Source organism: Microcaecilia unicolor, unplaced genomic scaffold, assembly GCF_901765095.1.
Source record: "Microcaecilia unicolor unplaced genomic scaffold, aMicUni1.1, whole genome shotgun sequence".
NCBI classification, from domain to species: Eukaryota; Metazoa; Chordata; class Amphibia; order Gymnophiona; family Siphonopidae; genus Microcaecilia; species Microcaecilia unicolor.
Window position 1 is genome coordinate 120,482 of NW_021963166.1, and position 23,394 is coordinate 143,875.

Sequence of the window (23,394 nt, forward strand, 5' to 3'; positions counted from 1 at the left end):
AGAAGAAACAGAAGCCTAAGAATTTGCTGTTTAAGAATTTGATGACACTAAAGCAGGAAAACCTTCCCCTTCAGGGTACTGAAGCACACTCCCAGAAACTTCAGGGTCTGAGATGACTCTTGCTGTAATTCACCACCTATCCCAGCACAGAAAGAAGGCGCCTTCTTCTCTTCTCTTGATAAGAGGCACCTGAATTAGTCAATCATCCAGGTATGGGTGTACCTGGTTCCTTGCTGCTGAAGAAAGGCTGTCCACCACCCCCATAACTTTTGAAAATGTGCGAGGTGCAGTGGCGAAGCCAAAAGGCAGGCCTTGAATTGAAAATGATCTCACAGGACCACAAACTGGAGAAATTTCCTGTAAGGAGGCCAAATTGGATATGAAATAAGCCTCCTTGAGGTCCAATGAGGTGAGAAATTTGCACGGCTGGACTGAGGCTATGACAGTACGAAGAGTCTCCATGCCGAAGTGCAACACTAAAGAGACTTGTTCACTACTCTGAGATCCAGAACCGGGCAAAGAGAGTCTTCTTTCTTTGGAACGACAAAATAGTAGGAATATGGAATATCAACACATGCCACTCTCTGCCTGTGGAATGGGCTGAATGGCCCCCAGTCGCCTTGAAGAGGCTAAGGTAGTTAGCACTGCCTGATTCTTTGCAGAGCTGTCAAAACAGAACAGCATGAAAAGATCTGCGAGTGGCTTTGAAAATTCTAGCTTGTAGCCATAGAGAATAATATAGATGACCCATTGGTCTGCAGTAATGGTGGCCACTCCTTGTGAAGCGGGAAAGATGCCCACCTAAGTCTACATACAAGGAGTGAACCTTGACCCCCCATCACTGCGAGGGTTGTGAAGAGGGGAGAGGTTCTTCAGGAAGCAGAAAAGGGCCTCCTTGAAAGGAAGAATGAGTCTGAGGAAAGCAAGGTTTTTGAATGGAAGCACTAGCCTTCCCTAGTCTATATCTCCACGCTTCTTGAAAATGAGGCTTAGCTGCCTGGAGATGAGGCTTAGGCTTATCCTGAAGTAACTGCTGGACCTTGGAATCTCCCAGGTCTTTAACAATCTTCACCAAATCCGCACCAAACAGTAGTTTCCCCGAAACGGCAACTTCACCAAATGAGATTTCGATGCCATATCAGCGGCCCAATGCCTCAACCATGGGCAGTGTCGTGCCGAAATGGCCATACCCTTAGCTGACAAGGCCATACCCTTAGCTGACACTCAAAAGAATATCACAAAGAACATCTGACAAATAAGACATAAATAGGGTAGGGAGAAAGTCTGGAGGTGAGTCCAACGTTGACAAATTGTTGAATCCACGATAAAGAAGCCCTGGCTACAAAAGAAGAAGAAATTGCTGCCTGAGAATTTAACGCAGCTAGTTGAAAGGGAAGCTTAAAGGAAGCCTCAAGCTTGCGGTCATGCATATCCTTAATGCAGTGCGGCCTTCATCAGGGATAGTGGTACATATAGTAACTGCTGTAATAAGGGCAATCCACCTTAGGCAGATCAAATTGCTCTAATCAGACGGCAGAAGAGGAATATATTTGGACACAGTGCAAGCCACCCATAGGTTAGAATAGGCTCCCTCAAAATTCCCTGAACACCACTGAACAGCTGACAGGATCTTTCCTATTTATGTTCACTTCTCTCCTGCCCCCTCTCTCCAACTCAAAACCTCTACATTTCCTCTACATCTCACCTCAGTTTTTTGTGTTCTTCCAGGATATCTCCTCTTTCCTGTTTCGATGTGACACGCGCGCCACTAAACGTCGGCCCTCATATATCCTGTTGTTTAGCCTGCTTTATAGCCAGCTGCAATGTTTCTGAATCCTCAAAATCAATGAAGGCATAGCTGGATAAAGGAATACGAAAGAACATAAGGATGTAGGAGAAGAAGGCTTGAGCAAGACAGTGAGGGCCAGGCATCACAGAGAATTGCACAGGTGACAGAATGAGACAGAAGATACTCAGCGAGACTACTTAACTAATGAGACTTATTAAGACAAGGAAAGAGTCCTGCGAGTCAAGACAGAATGATCTAGTAGGCCAGGGTGAGAAAAGTCAAGCCAAAGTAAGAACAGGGTAAGGCAGCCTGAAATAGAGCTGGGTATACTGACACTGAGAAGGGTGGAGTAACACAGGGATGGAGTTAGGTGAGACAGGCTAGGGTTGACAGAGATAGACTGACATGGGGTGGGGCTCCATGATCCTGTACAAACTCATTCCTTACCATTTTCTTTCATTCTGCACTTTATGGATATGCTTTGGCTTATATTTGGAGAACAGGTTTTTAAGCTGCTTCTGAAAACCCAGAAAGTAACAAAATTAAGGTTGCATACATGACAAGGTAAAATTATGTATAATCATACCTGATAATTTTCTTTCCATTAATCATAGCTGATCAATCCATAGACTGGTGGGTTGTGTCCATCTACCAGCAGGTGGAGATAGAGAGCAAACTTTTGCCTCCCTATATGTGGTCATGTGCTGCCGGAAACTCCTCAGTATGTCGATATCAAAGCTCCATCTGCAGGACTCAGCACTTAGAGAATTACACCCACAAAAGGACACTCTGCCCAGCTCACCACCGCCGAAACGGGGGAGGGGAATTAACCCAGCTCATCCCCACACAAGTGGGGGAGGGGAATTAACCCAGCTCATCCCCACACAAGTGGGGGAGGGGAATCCGTCCAGCTCATCCCCGTGGAGCGGGGGAGGGACACCACACCCGCCGATGCGGGGGATCTGGCTTATCCTGCAACCGCAACCGCGGGAGGAGCTGACTGACCCTAGCACCGCCGAAGCGGGAGGGGTACAAAACTGCCCTACAACCGCACGAAGCGGGAGGGAGTGCCGCAGAATTTATGTCTCAATCCAGCCCCGTGAAACGGAGGGGAGAGGAATGCAGCAGCTCACTGTAACACAAACTCGTCTCAACTCTTGAAGAATCCAAGTGAAAAACTTAAACCCGAAGTCTTCCTGAAGTAACTGAAGACTAAACTTGAACCTGAAATGCAACCAGAATAGAAACCATACAGATATCTGGGCGGGGCTATGGATTGATCAGCTATGATTAATGGAAAGAAAATATCAGGTATGATTATACATAATTTTACCTTCCATATCATCAAGCTGATCAATCCATAGACTGGTGGGATGTACCGAAGCAGTACTCACCCAGGGCGGGACATAGGAATCCCTGAACTCAACACTGAAGCTCCACACCGGGCCTCCGCCCGTGCCGCCACAGTCAAGCGGTAATGCTTGGAGAATGTATGGGCCGATGCCCAAGTTGCCGCCTTGCATATCTCTTCCAAGGAGACGGACCCGGCCTCTGCCATCGAGGCCGCCTGAGCTCTAGGTGGAGTGAGCCTTCAGCTGATAGGCGGCACCTTCCCCGCGGCCACATAAGCCGCGGCAATGACTTCCTTGACCCATCTTGCCACTGGAGGCTTAGCAGCCTGCAGACCCTTACGAGGACCTGCCAACAGGACAAACAGATGATCCGATTTCCGGAAATCATTGGTCACTTCCAAGTATCTGATGATGACTCGTCTCACATCCAGATATTTAGAGCAGAGTACTCCTCTGGGTAGTCCTCCCTACGAAAGGAAGGGAGACAGAGCTGCTGATTCACATGGAAGCGAGAAACAATCTTGGGCAGGAAGGAAGGCACTGTGCGAATAGTCACTCCTGCCTCAGTGAACTGCAGAAAAGACTCTCGACATGAGAGTGCCTGGAGCTCGGAAACTCTTCTGGCTGAAGTGATAGCCACCAAAAGACTGCTTTCAACGTCAGGTCTTTCAGAGATGCCCTCAACAAGGGTTCAAAAGGCGGCTTCTGTAATGCTCTGAGCACCAGGTTAAAATTCCACGCAGGCACCATTGAGTGCAGAGGAGGGCGCAGGTGCTTAACTCCCTTGAGAAAACGCACCACATCTGGCTACGAAGCCAGGGAAGCACCCTTCAGGCGGCCCCTGAAGCAAGCCAGGGCCGCTACCTGGATTTAAAGGGAACTGAGCGACAGGCCTTTCTCCAGACCTTCTTGCAGGAATGCCAACACTGAAGAAATTGGAGCAGTGAATGAAGAAAATGAGCCTGCTTCGCCACGCTGCAAAGGTACGCCAAACCCTGGCGTAAGCAGTAAAAGTAGAGCGCTTCCTCGCTCTCAGCATAGTGGCGATGACCTTGTCTGAGAAGTCCTTCTTCCTCAGACGCTGCCGCTCAATAGCCAGGCCGTAAGCCCAAAGGGGGAGGGATCCTCCATCACCACGGGACCCTGATGTAACAGACCCTGCTCCACTGGCAGCCCCACCAGGATTATCCGGCCCGGATGCTTTGCCAATCGGTCTAGCACCCTGCCCAACATGGGCCAGGGCGGGAACACATAGAGAAGCTCTTGTGTTGGCCACTGTTAGAGGAGAGCATCTACTCCCAGAGATCGAGGGTCCCGTCCTCTGCTGAAAAAGCGCGGCACTTGGCAACTGGCCGATGACGCAATTGATCTAGCTTCGGCTGGCCCCAGCGCTTCGTGATATCCAAGAACGCCTGAACCGATAACTGCCACTCTCCGGGATCCAAGGTATATGGCGACTGAGAAGTCCGCCTTGACATTCATGACTCCGGCAATGTGGGCTGCTGACAGCTGCTCCAGGCTCGCTACCGCCCACTGGCATAGATTCATGGCTGCCTTGGCTAGAGGGGCGCTCTTGGTACCGCCCTGGCGGTTGACATAGACCACAGCCGTGGCATGTCCAACAGGGCCCGTACTGGCTTCAACGCCAGTACCGGGATGAACTCCAAAAACGCCAACCGAATGGCTCTGAGTTCCAGGAGGTTGATAGACCACTTTTGCCTCTGCAGGAGACCAGAGCCCCTGCGCTGTCCTTCCCAAGAAGTGGGCTCCCCAGCCCGACAAAGAGGCGTCCGTCCGTGACGACAATCCACTCCGGGATCACAGAGGCATTCCTGCAGACAACTTGTCTGTCTGCGTCCACCAGCTCAGCGCCTTGCGCACTGCTGGGTCCAAGGGAAGGCGCACAGCATAATCCTCCGACATCGGAGTCCAGCGCAGCAGCAGAGATTGTCGAAGTGGTCTCATATGAGCCCTGGCCCAGGGCACTACATCCATCGTGGCCGACATAGAGCCCAACAGCTGCACATAGTCCCAAGTCCGAATAGGAGAGGCTACTAGGAACTAGTCCACCTGAGCCTGAAGCTTGACAATCCAATTGTCTGGCAGGAACACTCTGCCCACTTGGGTGTCGAATCGAACTCCCAGATGCTCCAGGGACTGAGTCGGGCGCAGCTGGCTTTTCTCCCAGTTGATGATCCACCTCAGGGAGCTCGAAAGAGCAACCACCCGGTTCACAGCTTTGCCGCACTCTGCATAAGAGGGGCTTGGATCAATCAGTCGTCCAGATAAGAATGGACTTGAACTCCTTCCTTCCACAGGAAGGCCGCGATGACCACCATTACTTTGGAAAAAGGTCCGCGGAGCAGTAGCCAACCCGAACGGGAGGGCTCTGAACTGGAAGTGTCGGCCAGTACTGCAAAACGCAAAAAGCGTTGATGAGGAGGCCAGATGGGAATATGCAAGTACGCGTCCTTGAAGTCCAAGGATGCCAGGAACTCTCCTGCCTTCACTGCCGCTATAACAGAGCGGAGGGTCTCCATGCGAAAGTGCCGAACTTTCAAGGCCCAATGGACCCCTTGAGGTCGAGGATAGGCCGTACAGAACCTCCTTTCTTTGGAATCACAAAGAAAAAGGAGTAACGTCCCTTGCCAGGCTGATTCTCTGGCACCGGAACGACCGCCCCAGGCGGAACAGATTGTCCAAGGTCTGCTGCACTGCCACAGCTTTGACCGGAGACTTGCAGGGAGAGAGTACAAACCCGTCTTTTAAGGGTCGGCAGAACTCTAGCTTGTAGCCGTCTCTGATGACTTTCCAGCACTCAAGCGTCTGAAGTTATTGTGGTCCACTCGCCCATAAACGAGGACAGCCGTCCTCCAATCTGCACTGAGGCGTGGACCAAGGCCCCGTCATTGGGTACGAGACCCTGGGGGAGGACCGGAGGGAGCACCTCCGGGACGGCGGTCTCTGCGAAAGGAATGCTGCTTGGGGGAGAAGTTCCTCTTGAAGGAAGAGAGGGCAGAGGAGCCCGACCTGCCCAGGCTGGTACCGACGGGCTTCCTGCAACCGTCCTCTGGAGGTACCAGAGCGAGTACTAGCCCGGCCCTGACCTCTGGTAATTTCTTGCCCTTAGACGTGCCGAGATCGGTCACGATTTTGTCCAGCTCGACCCCAAAGAGCAGCTTGCCTTTAAAAGGCAATCTAGCCAGGCGGGATTTAGAGGCATGGTCAGCAGACCAATGTTCAGCCAAAGCCACCGCCGCGCAGAGATTGTCTGAGCCATGCCTTTAGCTGAGGCTCTCAAGACATCATACAGCAAGTCTGCCAAATAGGCTAAGCCCGATTCCAGGGCCGGCCAAACAGCCCTCAAGGAATGATCCGAGGGGGAAGCCCGCTGCACCATAGTCAGGCACGCCCTGGCCACATAGGAGCCGCAAACTGAGGCCTGCAAACTTAAAGCAGCCGCCTCAAAGGACGACCTTAAGGCCGCCTCCAATCCTCTGTCTTGGGCATCCTTTAGGGCCGTGCCACCTTCCACTGGTAACGCCGTTTTCCTTAGTCACCGCAGTGATTAAGAATCCACGGTAGGCCACAGAAAGGCCTCACGTTCACCTTCAGGCAAAGGATAGCGGCGGGACATAGCCCTAGCCATTTTAAGGCTCGCTTCCGGGACATCCCATTGAGCCGAAATTAAGGAGAGCATGGCATCATGCATGGGAAGTTCTAGGCGGGCGCTTCGTCCCCAGCATAATGGCAGAGCCAACAGGGGCTGAGGGAGAGACGTCCTCCGGAGAGGAATCTTCAAAATGCCCATGGCCTGCACTAACAGGTTGAGCAAATCCTCTGAGCTAAAGAGCCGCTGCAGAGGGGTCATCCGCTCCATCCGAGCGGGGATCCGTCTCCTCCAAGGAATCCGCAAAGGACCGTTGGGAGACCTCAGACACGCTGCCCTCATCTACATCGGAGGAGACAAAGTCCTCCAAGGCCTGGGAATCAACCCGAGGGCGTTTACCTCTGGGAACCTCAACCTCTTACCAGACGAGGGAGCAGGGGCAGCGTTTTGCATGAGGAAAGCCAGATGCAGCAGCAAAACAAACTCGGGGGAGAAACCCCCCAGACTGTGCACTTCCACAAGCCTGGGCAACAGCCCTAGACGCACCCTCAACCGGCTGCTCGCAAGAGCGGGGGAGAGACATGCTGCGCATCCAAAATGGCGTCCGGCGCGACACTCCGCGAAGGAGCCGCGCGGGAAGAACGGCGCTTAACTTTAGCCGCTTTTGTGCCGTCGCCCAAATTAAGGGCGTTCATGGCATTAATGTCTCCAACCTCAAGGGCGGCCCACGAAGAAGCCGTCCGAGCCGCGTGGCCGGCCAAGATGGCGGAGGCGAGGAGCGGGGGATGGGCGTTTATGGCGGAAAAACCGCCACGCCGGAGGAAGGACCGGGACATTCATCGGTCACGAAACTGTCACCCAACAAGGGCGAATCAGGCTGTAAGACCCCCGCATCCCCCTCTAGAAGCGCTCAAGCGATCCGGGGAGCGACCCTTTACGCCCTCGCCCTCCGACGCCATATGCCACGAGGAGAAGAATCGGGGAACCCCCTGCCCGCTATAAAAAGGTAAAAATTACCTGCTGTCCGCTCCGAGCTGTAACGAACTGGTGTCCCAGTGAGTAGCTGCAATGAACGTTTAAATAAACGTCGAAATAAAACGCCTTTAAGGACGTTTAAAAATTTTTTTTTTTTTTTTTTTTTAAACGGAGCCAGCGGGAGGGGGGAGAAAAGGAGGGACCTGGCACCACCAGGTTTGCACTTGCTCAAAAGAGCCCTCAACCCCAGGCACTCAACAAAACCTAAAAATTAGGCTTGGAGGCCTAGCCAGAGCTGCTGCTGTGTGTGACCTCCACCTGCTGAGATAGAGAACATACTGAGGAGTTTCCGGCAGCACATGACCACATATAGGGAGGCAAAAGTTTGCTCTCTATCTCCACCTGCTGGTAGATGGACACAACCCACCAGTCTATGGATTGCATCAGCTTGATGATATGGAAGTTATGCATTTAATCTGAACTATATGGATAAGTCATTTATTCTGGGAGGGCATTCCAGACATCCTGAAATTGCTCTCAAGTCTACTTCCTCAGAGCATGAAATCCTTGTTCTGTAACTTTCTTGCTATGCAAACAAGGCTTGCTTCTTGTGTATTTAGTAACCTTTGAATGTTTCTATCCTTTCCCTTCCAGCTCCTTTCAATCCTCTTCTCTAGGGCAGACATAATTAGCTGCTGAAATCTCAGAGCTTCTGGTGCAAATCCCCCACCGTTTTGGTAGCCTTCATTTGATCCTGTCTACATCCTTCTAGAAATGCTGATTCCAGAAAGGGACGCAAAATTCCAGGCAAGACCTCACCAACTATCTCTGTACAATGGAATAATTATCTTTACCATAATGAAGGTGAAGTGGAGAATGAGAGGAGTAAGAGGGACAGATGAATTGGGGGGGGGGGGGGGGGGGGGAGGAAGATGGAAAGATGGATGAGAATGTAGGAGCTGATAAAGGACTGAAAGTAACAGACAGATGCTTGCCCTCAGAGAGCTAGTAATTTACAAAAGGAGCACCAGACAGTGATGAATGATCTGAATAAAAGAAAAAGAACTGAGGAAAGGCTGAAAAGCAGTTGGAAAATTTAAAAAAAAAACAAAAAAAACCAACACCTACTATGCTGATGTTGTTGGGGAGGTTACCGGCATAGAGCTCCAGATGAGGTCTTCTCCATTCTAGGAAAAAGGAAATGGATTTAGAATTAAAATTACATCACAAAATCCAAGAAATGCATTGATAAGACAGGTGGGGAGAGAAACAGCTTCAGAGCAGGTGACAGAAAGCAGATCACTGGGAAAGATAATATCGGCCAACACTGACCCAGGACCTCAACTCATCACCCAACCCGACCAAACATTGGCCTGGGAAGAAGTGTTTCACTGCTGCAGGAATTAGCTCCAATGTGTTTATTTCTCGCACAAATGTCATTTCCTGGAAAATGCAGAGTGAAATTTACACGTTGATCCACTACACAAGCTTGAGAAAATAGTCCTCCAGGTGAGAAGTTTCTCTGCTAAGAATTATTACTTTGCTCTGTGCTTTTGCAACTTAAAGAATGGAGTTTAAAGGTGGAATTTGTACATTATTGACAAGCAGAATAAAAATATAAAAAAGCAAACTTTATCAACTAGTCTCCGTACCCTTTTCTCCCTAGTTTTAAAACTTGAACTTTGTACCACAGCATAACAGATAGCCTGAAGACCTAGTTTAGTCTTCAATCCCACCCACCCATAGTACAACCATTTATAGTCAGTTATTCTAATTAGGATAACAAGGGAGGAGTGCTCTTACAGAGTTTTAATTACATTTCATTACTTCTAAGAAAAAACACTAAATAAATCATACAACATACTACCTAAGGTAAATACTTTTTTTATATTAGACTAATATCCCTAGTAACTTAGCAAGTTTTAAATTATTGAAAATCTAAAAAATACTAAGATGGAGTCAGCAGTCCAGCAGCGTGAGGGGTGCTATCCAGTCTTTTGCATTGAGTGTCACATGTATGATTATCTCCCAGTTGGTGAGATGTCATATGTGTGTGCCCGATGCAAAGAGCTCCTAGCTCTCAGAGAACGAGTCCGTCCTCTTGAGGCTTGAGTAGCAGACTTGGTGGAGCTGAGGGAGACAGAGAGGTACATAAAGGAGACCTACAGGGATGTTGTAGATAAGTCCCACCTCCAGTCTGGCAGCCCCTGTGCATGTAGATAGCTGGGTGGCTGGTGGACGTAAGGATCGCATGGTCACTTGCCTGCCTGGTGTGAAGATGGCGAACCTCACGTCACCTAGATAGGATTTTAGATAGTACTGGGGAGGAGCCAGCTGTCTTGGTACATGTGAGTACCAATGACATAGGAAAATGTGATAGGGAGGTTCTGGAAGCCAAATTTAGGCTCTTAGGTAGACAATGTCCAGAATCTCCAGGGTAGCATTTACAGAGATGCTCCCCGTTCCATGTGCAGGACCCAAATGTCAGGTAGAGCTCCGAAGTCTCAATGCGTGGTTCAGATGATGGTGCAGGGATAAGGAATTTAGATTTATTAAGAACTGGGCAACCTTCTGGAAAGGGGGAGACTGTTCCGAAAGGATGGGCTCCACCTTAACTGGGATGGAACCAGGCTTCTAGTGCTAACTTTTAAAAAGGAGACAGAGCAGCTTTTAAACTAGAATGTGTGTGTGGTCAACCTCAAAGCAGCTTGTAGATCAAAGGAAAAAAACACAATTTGAAGTGCCTGTATACAAATGCTTGAAACCTAAAAAATAAGATGGGACCATGTTCTCAGGAAGGGAGAATGGGGGGGGGGGGGGGGGGGGGGGTCTACGTGTTTTCATTTTCTGTTTCTTGGGGGGGGGGGGGGGGTTGGGTATGTGGTGTTGGGATGGGAATGTGTGCCTGAAATGGGTAGTGGTATAACATTTGGCGTGTATGTAAGGCAAAGCTTGGAATTTTTGGATGTGCTGTACCCATTTGGAGGGTATTCATGGAGAGGAGTTATTGTGGATCTTTCCTGTGTCTTTGGGGAGGGGCTGCTGGAGGGCAGGATCCTTCTTTTTTATTATGTTACCATATAGATGGTTGTCTGCTTCCTAATACTGCTATAACATAATGCCTATTAAACTCTTTACTTGGAATGTAGGGAGTATATCATCACCTATTAAAAGGGAAAAAAAATCTTACATAAGAGGGGCATTTTTGAATGGGGACGACCATCTCTAAGGACGGTGCCGCGAAGGGGCGGGGCAATGCGTATTATCGAAACAAGATAGATGTCCATCTTTCGTTTTGATAATACAGTGGGGAACGCCCAAATCTTGACATTTAGGTCGACCTTAGAGATAGTCGTCCTCGGTTTTCAGCGATAATAGAAACCAAAGGACGTCTATCTTAAAAACGTCCAAATCCAAGCCCTCTGGTCGTGGGGAGGAGCCAGCATTTGTAGTGCACTGGTCCCCCTCATATGCCAGGACACCAACTGGCACCCTAGGGGACACTGCAGTGGACTTCAGAAATTGCTCCCAGGTGCATAGCTCCTTTACCTTGGGTGCTGAGCCCCCCAACCCCCCCCCCAGGTCCGCCTGCCCTGAAGTACACTGCACCCATTACAACTGCTCCAGGGATCTGTATACTGCTGCGATGGACCTGAATATGGCATTTGAGGCTGGCATAGTATTTTTAAACTTGTTTTTTATGGTGGGAGGGGGTTAGTGACCACTGGGGGAGTAAGGGGAGGTCATCCCCAATTCCCTACGGTGATCATCTGGTCAGTTTGGGCACCTTTTGGGGCTTGGTCGTCAAAAAAAAATGGACCAAGTCGGCCAAGTGCCCGTCAGGAACACCCTTCTTTTTTCTATTATCGGCCGAGGACGACCATCTCCTAATCACGCCCCAGTCCCGCCTTTGCTACCCTGCCAACACGCCCGTGAACTTTGGTCGTCCCCATGATGGAAAGCAGTCGAGGGTGTCAAAAAAATCGGCTTTCAATTATGCCGATTTGGATGACCTTGCGAGAAGGATGCCCATCTCCCAATTTGTGTTGAAAGATGGGCGTCCTTCTCTTTCGAAAATAAGCATGATAGTCCAGATTGCTATGCTTCAGGAAACAACACAGAGAGGGTCCAAAGTACAGAACAAAAGAAGCACCAAGAGCCTTCATAAACGGGACACAGTTCTTTAATTGTAAAACTTGAACATCAATCTTCAGTTGTAGACCTGACACGGGCCATGTTTCAGCGCACAGCTGCATCAGGAGTCAAATGTGTGCTGATATGGAATGGATTTCATGTACAGCGGAACATAGCAAGCTAAAACCTTGGTGGGTGGGTGGGTGATTATACCGATGTGCCTACTGTTGAGAAAAAGGCTGGTGATTACACTTTTTCACAAATCTTTGCATGTAGAGAAATTGAGTATCATTACTGATCCATCTGGGTGTTTTATTGAAGCTCAGGTAGTCATAGACAACTTTTGGTGTTGTATAATGTCTATGCGCCGAATGTCTATCAGGATCTTATCATCAGAGGCTGCTGGTCCATCTCCATACTCATACCAATCATCCTCGAATTATAGGAAGTGATTTTAACTATGTGGTGGATCCAGATTGGGCTACAGCTCATAATCCTCATAATCATAAAGTTGATTGTACACAAGAAGTCTTATTACTTATTTTATTAAATATGATAGATGTTTGACACATTGCATCCCATCGAACAAGACTACACACCTCTCTCTCGGGCTCATATCACGCACTCTCAGGTAGACTATTCTTTTCTGAGCTTTTGGAGGTAGAAATTGGGCCGACAGATTTCGGATACATGCCTATGTGTAGGTAAAGATCCGTACCCTGGGACGGTCTGGGGGAGTTCCTATGTGGAGATTTCCTTGACTTGCTCATTGACACTAAATTTGTAGAGTACATCAGGCAGAAGTGGGCGGATTATAAAACCTTTCACCACATGCATAGCCAGAACACTATACTATTCTGGGATACAGCCAAGGCCGTTTTAAGGAGAAACATTATTGCTTATTGTGCAGCAAAAGGGAAAACTAGAGACGGAGCCAACTTAAGTTGGTGGATCTCCACAGGCGTTCTGGTGCATCATCCACCTCTGATACTCAGGCACAGCTGCTAGATTGTAAGCTCTTTGAGCAGGGACTGTCTTTTGTGTATGGTGTACAGCGCTGAGTATGCCTTGTAGCGCTATAGAAATGATAAGTAGTAAGCAGAAGCTCCTAGCAACGCAAACCGCCTATCATCAATACCAGCTATATAAGTATGGGGACAAAAGTGGGAAGTTTTTTCTCCCTATTGTTGCTTGTACATATAGTACATAAGTTTAATTTCTCTGAAATAGCAAGTTTTGTTGTGCACTTCAAGTAAATGACACGACAAGGAGAAACTCATAAGGAACTGAAGCTGTATGACCCATATATGGCAGATAAACTGATATAACCTAGGACTAGGGGGCATGCGATGAAACTACAGTGTAGTAAATTTAAAACAAATCGGAGAAAATTTTTCTTCACCCAACGTGTAATTAAACTCTGGAATTCGTTGCTGGAGAAAGTGGTGAAGGCGGTTAGCTTGGCAGAGTTTAAAAAGGGGATGGACGGTTTCCTAAAGGACAAGTCCATAAACCGCTACTAAACGGACTTGGAAAAATCCACAATTCCAGGAATAACATGTATAGAATGTTTGTACGTTTGGGAAGCTTGCCAGATGCCCTTGGCCTGGTTTGGCCGCTGTCGTGGACAGGATGCTGGGCTCGATGGACCCTTGGTCTTTCCCCAGTATAGCATTACTTATGTACTTGTAACCTTGATGGTGAGTGAGGCTGAAGACCCTCCAAATAAGGCGATGTTTTCTCCACAAACATGTGTTTAGGGGAGAAGGAGCCAGATGTTTCATGCAATTTGTTTGCTGTAGCTGCATGAAGGGATCACGTGTAAGGGATAGAGGAATGGCCAATGAGCACTAAGTGTGCATGTGTATTAGAACAGGAGAGAAGATGGTTCCTCTTTTGGTTTCTACTGTCAATGCCCGACTTTAAAAACAAACAAACAAAAAACTCGCTTTGAATGTTTGTGTGATTACTAGAACTTATGGTAAGGATGTCTAGTCTTTGTAGACTGGCTCATCACAATATCCCAAATTTCTATCCTTGGCTTATATTTGAGTCAACTATTCACCCTTTTTTTTTGGTGGTGGGGGGGGGGGGGGGGGTCTCTGCTTATATTCAGATAGGCTTACATTAGAGTACATACCTTCGTTTGCAAATCTTTGCTTCTACTTTTATTCACGAGGGACCCTTTTACTAAACCCAGAACTACCCTCGGCCCAATGGGGCCTGCGACGGTAGTTCTGCCTTGAGCGAGAACCATTTCCAGCACAATAAAAAATAGTTTTGTCATTTTTACCATGGCGCTAGCCTGGCATTACCGGGGGAGCCCTTACTTCCACTTCAATGCTCCCCACCGTATGGCCACACGGTAAGCGTAATCTTACCGCATGGCCATTTTTTGGGGGTGGGGGGCTTTTTATCCAGTGTGGTAAAAAGGGCCCTGGTGCACGGGAAAAACAGCCCCCCGCTGCTACCACAAGACCATTTTCACCGCAGGTTGGTAAAAGGACTCCTACATAGCCACATCTGCCATGTTTCATATGCATGTGAACTACTACTACTACTACTTGACATTTCTAGAGCGCTACTAGGGTTACGCAGCGCTGTACAGTTTAACAAAGGACAGTGCCTGTTCAAAGGAGCTTACAATCTAAAGGACGAAATGTCAAATTGGGGCAGTCTAGATTTCCTGAATAGAGGTAAGTGGTTATGTGCTGAAGGCGATATATTGAAGAGGTGGGCTTTGAGCAAGGATTTGAAGATGGGCAGGGAGGGGGCCTGGCGTATGGGCTCAGGGAGTTTATTCCAAGCATGGGGTGAGGCGAGGCAGAAAGGGTGGAGCCTGGAGTTGGCGGTGCTGGAGAAGGGGACAGAGAGGAGGAATTTGTCCTGTGAGCGGAGGTTACGGGTAGGAGCGTAAGGGGAGATGAGGGTAGAGAGGTAAGGAGGGGCTGCAGATCGAGTGCATTTGTAGGTTAGTAGGAGAAGCTTGAACTGTATTCGGTACCTGATCGGAAGCCAGTGAAGTGACTTGAGGAGAGGGGTGATATGAGTATATCGGTCCAGGTGGAAGATAAGACGTGCAGCAGAGTTCTGAACGGATTGAAGGGGGGGGATAGATGGCTAAGTGGGAGGCCAGTGAAATTATGTAAAGCACAAAATTAACAACTATTTTTACTCTAGCTTGTGCAGGCTTTACTGACTTCAGGAAATGGATATTGATTTTGTTTTATTTTATAAAGGAAATGCTCCTGGGCTCTGTCCTAATACATATATTTCAGTCCTTACAAGAAAGGAACGGCTTTGGAAGGCTCCCCAACCTGAGCCAGCTGAGTGTTTAAGAAATGCCGATGCTGCTCACCACTTTCTCTACCACTCTGGCCTCTTTGCGACATTGGGGAATCCATCAGCTTCAGCGGGTTTCTGTGTGAAGAGAAGAAGCAACCATCAGACTGTGGTCCACTGCTGGATGAAGGACTTCTTCATTTATTCTTAATAGCTCAAAGAGAATCAGTGTGTTTTTTCTAGCAAAAAAGGTGCTAGTACTCAAATGCTAGGCCAGGGGTGGGTGATAATCACTGAGGGACCCTCCCCACAATAGCCAGGCCCCCTGCAACCAGTCACAGAATCTAAGACAAGGCAGAATTGGTGTGTAGAGCCTGAGCTCTTTCATTAAAACTTGGGGTCCATGGGTCAATTTTAGCAGACAATAGAAAAGGTGCTGGTACTCAGTACCCCCAAGTACCCCCTCAAAAAAAGCCCTGAAATTACATTTAGGGTCAGCACTTGAATATGGAAAAGAAAATAAGATACCACCTTTTTATTGGACATAATACATTAGCTTTCAAAAGTTGCCCTTCTTCGTCCGATCTACGAAGAAGGGCAACCTTCGAAAGCTAATCAAGAAATGTATTAAGTTATGTCCAATAAAAAGGTATCATCTTATTTTCTTTTCCATGTTTTATTTTGTTTGATTTCTATTGATAACCTTTAAGAGTGGACTAACACGGCTACCACACCTGTCCCTTGAGAACTTACAATCTAAGGGGCCCTTTTACTAAAAGGTGTTAAGCCCTTAACAGCATAAACATTTTTAAGGTATTTTCTTTTGTTTGCACAAGTTAACCCATGTGTTACTGAGTTTTAGAAAGTATTTTGGGAGGAGGCATGGAAGTGTTAACACGCACTAATTGGCTTAACGCAGGGTTCACGTGGAAACACTTAGCTCCTCCTTGACAAGAGGAAGGAAGTGCTCCATCATTAACCTACAAATAAAGAAAAAGCCCCCCCAAAAGATGCTGCAGTAAAATCCCATGTTACCCCACATTAAGACCAGTTTTACTGCACGTTAGTAAACAGGCTAAGGCAACAGAGGGTTAAGTGGCTTTTGCCCAAGGCCGCACCATTGACAAAACGGGTCACAGTAAGAAGTTGCAGCAAAGAAGCTCACGAGAAACTCGAGAAATACTTTACCAACAAGGAGGTAGACAGTGTATTTGGAATAGCCGATTGGCACAGGTAACAACCAACCAAACAGATGCTACAGGCAGATGAGAGGGGGGAGATTAACAGCTAGAAAAATAAAGGAAGGGGCTTGAGTGTTTGCTCAGGCAACAAAAAACTTTACAGGATTAAATGTGGGAAAATATTAGCCAGCAAGCAAACTGGAGTACGACTGCATAAGGCTAGATTACAACCCTAAAAAGAACCGCCATGGCTCCACCAGCCTTCCAAGAAGCTGAGGAAAGCTGGAAAGGACAGCAACTACTCACTAGACATACACATAGCACTATGAAGTACACACTGTTATCACCCTAAACCCTAAGCCTCAGCACTAACACAATTGCGAGATTTTCCAGTGGAAACCCCGTCGTCTGAGGACTGCGGGAATATCCACCACAGAAAAAGTACGCACCAAGTGCTGTTATGCCTTGCTCACGCACCCTCAAATGGCCCTGAAAGCCCCATTTCAAAAGGCCGTGCATGTGAAAAAAATGAGCAAGACCCGCATAAGTAGTATCACAGTACTCAGCTGTGAGCCTGCTCCAATGGCTGAGGAAAGAGTTCCCACTGCACGCCGTGCTTACAGCAGCAACAATGGGTACACACTCCCACAGCAACCGCTGTCAAAATGCGAAACCTCGGGAAACAGCCCATAACCACAATAAACTGCAGACTCACCCAGAGCAACCAACAGCAGCCCTGTCTGTGTATAAGCTCTGCCAGAGACATCCATCTTCTCCTTTCATAGCCCTGATACTAGGGTCACCAGTACCTCTCCTGAAACCAGGTGAAACTCCAAGTCAGCAGGTCTAAAACACCTGGCTCTCACTGGTTTTTGGGTTTTTTTTTAATGTAGCTGGATAGCCACCTCTTGGAGAAGAATAGAGAAGGGCAGAAGGCAGAAGGGTGAGGGAGGAACCTGGGGTGAACAGGTGTACCCCCTAAAGGTAGCACCGCTCAGCAGCACACCCCAAAGCTCTGTTGAGCTGAGTCCCAGAACAGGAGCTGCCACATATGAGACCAGGAGCTTGTGGAGAGACCATACATCCACCTGCTGGAGATAGAGAATACTGACTGACCAAGGAGCATTCCATCCTATAAGACAGTGCAGTTCAGCACGTTCTATCTCCACCTGCTGGTAGATGAAACAATTGGAAGAGAGAGAGAGGAGAACAGATGGCCCATCTGAGAGTATTAGAAATGAAAAATATCTTCCCTGATAATTTTCTTTCCTTTAGTCTCTGAGAACGAATCCAGAGACTTGTGGTCGAGAGCACAGAGGTACAGATTTTGCTCCAAGGTTGACGCTTGAAGACATTTAGAGTTCCTGAGGAAGTTTTTCAATGAAACCCTGCAGTGTTGGACTCTTGATGCTTTAAGGATAGAGACGCTGCCGAGCCTTAGTGTGAAGCCTTCACTTTGACTTAGCGGCTTTTGTGGGAAGCAAATATGGAAGAGACAATCTTACCAGTAATTCTAAGGAAATTCAAGGAAAGATAAGTGATTAATATTGTTAAGTGCCTCGTGAGTATAAGAACTATAAAAGGACTATAAATGAGTCAATACAGAAGTCCTTAGTGAGAGTGAGAGGAACTAGGGGTATGAGATTGACGAGCACAACTGACATTGATTCTGCACTTTAGAGAGCACTATAGTGGTTTTTGCGAAGGAAGCGTACAAATAAAAAAAAATTTTCAATAAAAACCACAGAGAGGCTTATGATTGAGAAGCTCAACCACCCTTGAGATTTACACATGTATGTGTAATTTCTCGTACTTGGGTGAGTTAATACTCTGAGAGCCCTCCAATACATATTATATATGACGTGGAGGGGCATAATCGAACGGAAACGCCTACCTCCGAGAACGGGTCCGTGAAGGGGCGGGCCGAACCGTATTTTCGAAAAAATGGACGTTTTTGAGCTGGGCATTTGGTTTTTTTTTAGCGATAATGGAAACTAAAAATGCCCAGCTCAAAAACGTCCTAATCCAAGCCATTTGGTCGTGGGAGGGGCCAGGATTGGTAGTACACTGGCCCCCCTGATATGCCAGGACACCAACTAAGCACCCTAGGTCAGTGCGGTGGACTTCAGAAAAAGCTCCCACACGCATAGCTCCCTTACCACGGGTGCTGAGTTCCCAACCCCCCTCCCCCAAAACCCACAAATGTGCAACACTACCATAGCTCTTAGGGGTGAAGGGGGCACCTACATGTGGGTACAGTGGGTTTTGGAGGCCTCCCATTTACCAGCACAAGTGTTACAGGTGGGGGGGGGGGGGGGCCTGGGGCCACTTGGCTGAAGCGCACTGCGGTACCCACTAAAAGTGCTCCAGGGACCTGCATACACGCAGGCCTCTAGGACTTGTTGCTGCTGTATAACATTGGCACTCCAGTTGACACCTGAAGACTAATCTCTCCGAAAACGTCCTTTATTGGAATAACCGCGTTTACTCACAGTTAACTGCAGATCAGAGGTTGTGCCCCACTGGCAACGAGTGTCCCTGGTACTGAGATGAGCAGTAGGTCAGAGCTGGCAGAATGCTGTACAATGCCCTCTTTCAGCCACATTCAAGGGAAGAACTAAGTTCTCTAACGTGGCTAACACAGGAAAGGGAACTAAAACTGGCTTACAAAAATGGCCACTACCGCATGGACTACAACAGGAAACACAACAGGGCACACTCTGACCCAGTAGGCAGGGGGGAAAAGCACCATGGGAGAAGAGCCTACCAACTACCAACATCGTGAGACTGTAACACAAGCTAATGAAATCACGGAGCCCAATACCCTACACCCACCACAATGCAATCTGATGTGACCCTGTAGTGCACCCAAGAGCCACATCTAACCCAGGGAAAGGCTGTGACAGGATCGAACACATTCTGCTGTCATGGAGGTGGGTACGGCATTTGAGGCTGGCATACAGGCTGGAAAAAAAGTTTGTAAAGTGGGTTTTTTTTGGTGGGAGGGGGTTAGTGACCACTGGGGGAGTCCGGGGAGGTCATCCCCGATTCCCTCCAGTGGTCATCTGGGCAGTTGGAGCACTTTTTTGGGACTTGTTCGTGAAAAAAAAGGGTCCAAAAAAAGTGGCCCAAAATCGAGGTAAAAACGCCTTTTTTTTTCCGATTATCAGCTAAAGACGCCCATCTCTCCTCGGTTGATAACCACGCCCCCGTCAACTTTATTCGTTTCCGCGACTGAGTGCAGTTGGAAACGCCCAAAATTGGCTTTTGATTATACCGATTTGGGCGCCTTTGCGAGATAAACGTCTATCTCCCAATTTAGGTTGCACTATAGGCGTTTTTCTCTTTCGAAAATAAGCAGGACAGTGAATGACATCAGTAAGGGTCAGATGTGCAGCCAATCTTTTAATAGAACCCCAGTATCCATGTTTTCAGCTTTTGGTTTATTTTGTATTTAGTAGATTAGCACCAGAGCATTTATTTTGGGATTAATTTTGATTTATTGTGACCATCTACCAGCAGGTGGACATAGTGCACTGTCTAATAGGATGGCATGTTCCTTGGTCAGTCAGTATTTCTGGTAACGAAGTAGAAGTAACATTTCTCCTTCCTCACAGGGAAAAGTAACCAAGATAAATAAACCAAGAAATGCAAACATATAGATTCATCTGCTACTGACTCTAAGGAAATAAGGATTACCAGTTTCTCTCTCCCAAACAAAAGCCAACTCCCTCTGTCTGCTGAACAGGTTCTCTGCTCTTTTTCCAAACATTCATAAGTATTGCCATACTGGGACAGCCCAAAGGTCCATCAAGCCCAGCATCCTGTTTCCAACAGTGGCCAATCCAGGTCACAAATACTACTACTATAAACCACTTCTATAGCGCTACCAGTCGTACACAGCGCTTTACAATTTACAATTTAAAATACCTGGCAAGATCACAAAAAAGTACAAAATATTTTATGCTGCTTATCCCAGAAATAAGCATTATGTCCCAAACTGAACTCCTTATCTTCCCTCCTAAACCAACCTCTCCCCTTCCCCCATTCTCTATTTCTGTCGACAACACGCTCATTTTTCCTGTCTCGTCTGTCATGTCTTTCTTCATGTTCAATTGTAAAGCGCTGCGTACGACTGGTAGCGCTATAGAAATGATTTATAGTAGTAGTATAGTAGATTTTCCCCAATTCAATTTAATAATGGTCTATGGACTTTTCATTTAGGAAGCCGCCCGGGCCTTTTTTAAACCTCACTAAGCTAATCACCTTTACCACATTCTCTGGCAATGAATTCCAGAGTATAATCACATGTTGAGTGAAGAAAATATTTCTCCGATTCGTATTAAATTTATTGCTTTGTAGCTTCATCGCGTGCCCCCTAGTCCTAGTATTTTTGGAAAGCGTAAACAGACGCTTCACATCTACCCGTTCCAATTCACTCATTATTTTATAGACCTTTATCATATCTTCCCTCAGCCGTCTTTTCTTCAAGCTGAAGAGCCCTAGCCCCTTTAGCCTTTCCTCATAAGGAAGTCGTACCATCCCCTTTATTATTTTTGTCACCCTTCTCTGCACCTTTTCTAATTCCACTATATCTTTTTTGAGATGCGGTGACCAGATTTGAACACAATATTCGAGGTGCGGTCGCACCATGGCGCAATACAAAGGCATTATAACATCCTCATTTTTGTTTTCCATTCCTTTCCTAATAATACCTAACATTCTATTTACTTTCTTAGCCGCAGCAGCACACTGAGCAGAAGGTTTCAACGTATCATCAATGATGACACCTAGATCACTTTCTTGGTCCGTGACTCCTAACGTGGAACCCTGCATGGTGTAGCTATAATTCGGGTTCCTCTTTCCTACATGCATCACTTTTACACTTGCTGACATTAAACTGTAAACTCCTTTGAGCAAAGACTGTCCTTCTTTGTTAATTGTACAGTGCTGCGCAACCCTGGTAGCGCTTTTTAAATAGTAGTAGTAATTTAGGCACCCAGTCTCGTAAGGTCCTCTTGTAATTTTTCACAATCCTCCCGCGATTTAACGACTTTGAATAACTTTGTGTCATCAGCAAATTTAATTACTAGTTACATCTCTAGGTCATTTATAAATACGTTAAAAAGCAGTGGTCCCAACACAGACCCCTGGGGAACCCCACTAACTACCCTTCTCCATTGAGAATACTGAGCAGAAGGTTTCAGTGTATTATCGACGACGACACCCAGATCCCTTTCTTGGTCCGTAACTCCTAACGTGGAACCTTGCATGACGTAGCTATAATTCGGGTTCTTTTTTCCCACATGCATCACCTTGCACTTGCTCACATTAAACGTCATCTGCCATTTAGCCACCCAGTCTCTCAGTCTCGTAAAGTCGTTCTGTAATTTTTCACAATCCTGTCACGAGTTAACGACTTTGAATAACTTTGTGTCATCAGCAAATTTAATTACCTCGCTAGTTACTCCCATCTCTAAATCATTTATAAATATATTAAAAAGCAGCGGTCCTAGCATGGACCCCTGAGGAACCCCACTAACTACCCTTCTCCATTGTGAATACTGCCCATTTAACCCCACTCTCTGTTTCCTATCCTTCAACCAGTTTTTAATAATAGCCTCTACCATTTTTCCCGGCACCGACGTCAGACTCACCACCGGTCTATAATTTCCCGGATCTCCCCTGGAGCCTTTTTTAAAAATGGGCGTTACATTGGCCACCCTCCAATCTTCCGGGAAAGGAGTGTGCTAGACAGACTCACAAGTCTGCTCCAAGCAAATGGTGCAGCAATGCTGAAAAAGTAGCAAAGTGAAGGCTCTGTGCTTGGTGTGTCCCCCCCCCTCCCCCCACACCTAGGTTTTCAGGATATCCCTAATGAATATGCATGATGTGATTTGCATGCAAGTTTTTCTCATTAGCATTTTTAGGAATACCTTGAAAAGCTGACGCCTTGGTACCCCCCCCCCTCCATGACTGCACAGGTACTCCCTCCCACCCCAGTTCAGTCATGGCCATGTGCCTGTCCCAAAGAAGGTGCAATCTGTCAGACAGAACTTGATTTGTGCATTTCAAAAGCCTTGCTGCACTGGAAGTGAATGGGAAGATACGCGGGGGTGGGGTTGCGCTGCAAAAGTGAGGAACCTTCAGTGTCCGAGTCCTTCTCTCCTCACCTTTCTCTGATCCAACCCTTCTCACACACAGACAGCACGAGCCAAGCGCCACAAACCCATTGCGAGGCTTGGAACACAGACAGGAATCACTCCGCCCCTCCTCCATATCGAGGCTTGAAACGCAGGGCGCGCACACAAACCAAGAGGAAGGAGGTTGCATGGAAACGGAGTCGGGATGACGTCAGAAACTTGAAGCCAAGGAGGTTAGGCTCTCTTTCGGCTCCACCGCGCAACCGTCACCCCTGTACACTCAAAAGAAAGAAGGCAAATGTATCAGCTGCTGCATCCACGTTGTTCATTGTTATTGGCATTTTTAGTTCATCTCCTTTATATTTTCAAACAGGCCCAACAGCATAGGGATGTAGAAAGTAATTTGTCATAAGTTGTAATCATTTGGTTATAGGGACACCCCGAGCACGTGTTATATTCATGCACAGATTTTTTTCTCTCTCTCTTTATCCAGCCATCATTTTATTATCAGAATCAGGTCCTGAACATTCACACTTTCTATTTATTTATTTATTGCAGTTGTGAGATTAAACATTATAAGATGGCCGCTACCTAAAGATCCTGGAGTAGTTAAGCTCCACCACGGACCCCCACCCAAATCGGACCAACGCAGAGAGAAGCGATCTGTACCGGTCACTGGCGACCAAGGCTGAAAGACCGAACCACCTGGTGGCCACTGGACCGGTGGGATCCAAGGCGAAGAGAGGGGCAAGCGGAGGTAAGCCAATCCCGGCCCCGAAATAAGGACAGGCAGCCGCATCTTCCCCCAACAGACCCAGACACCGAAATTTCCCCCGATCACCAGCCAGCCTCCACCCCACAGGCGTCTAAGCCGCTCCTACCTGCCATCCGCTGCAGCGGGGGCGTAGCCAGATGGACAATTTTGGGT

General features: G+C 47.5%; 1 protein-coding gene across 1 annotated transcript; it reads right to left on the reverse strand.

Moving 5' to 3' along the window:
* Nucleotides 1-1,782: 1,782 nt before the first annotated feature.
* LOC115459032 (tudor domain-containing protein 10-like) lies at nt 1,783-22,556 on the reverse strand. Its single transcript, XM_030188895.1, has 5 exons — nt 22,497-22,556; nt 15,219-15,280; nt 8,855-8,913; nt 2,237-2,307; nt 1,783-1,858 (listed from the first exon to the last, which is right to left on the reverse strand). Exons 2-5 carry the CDS (start codon nt 15,262-15,264, stop codon nt 1,783-1,785), a joined length of 252 nt encoding a protein of 83 aa, XP_030044755.1. The 5' UTR covers nt 15,265-15,280; nt 22,497-22,556.
* Nucleotides 22,557-23,394: the final 838 nt, after the last annotated feature.

What these genes read in the sequence shown, in the direction of transcription:
- LOC115459032 (XM_030188895.1), bottom strand. Translation starts at nt 15,264, where the DNA reads ATGGATTCCCCAATGTCGCAAAGAGGCCAGAGTGGTAGAGAAAGTG. An exon ending in CCAGAGTGGTAGAGAAAGTG is followed by an intron (nt 8,914 to 15,218) that starts GTGAGCAGCATC and finishes CCTTTTTCCTAG; the next exon opens with AATGGAGAAGACCTCATCTG. An exon ending in TCCCCAACAACATCAGCATA is followed by an intron (nt 2,308 to 8,854) that starts GTAGGTGTTGGT and finishes CTGGGTTTTCAG; the next exon opens with AAGCAGCTTAAAAACCTGTT.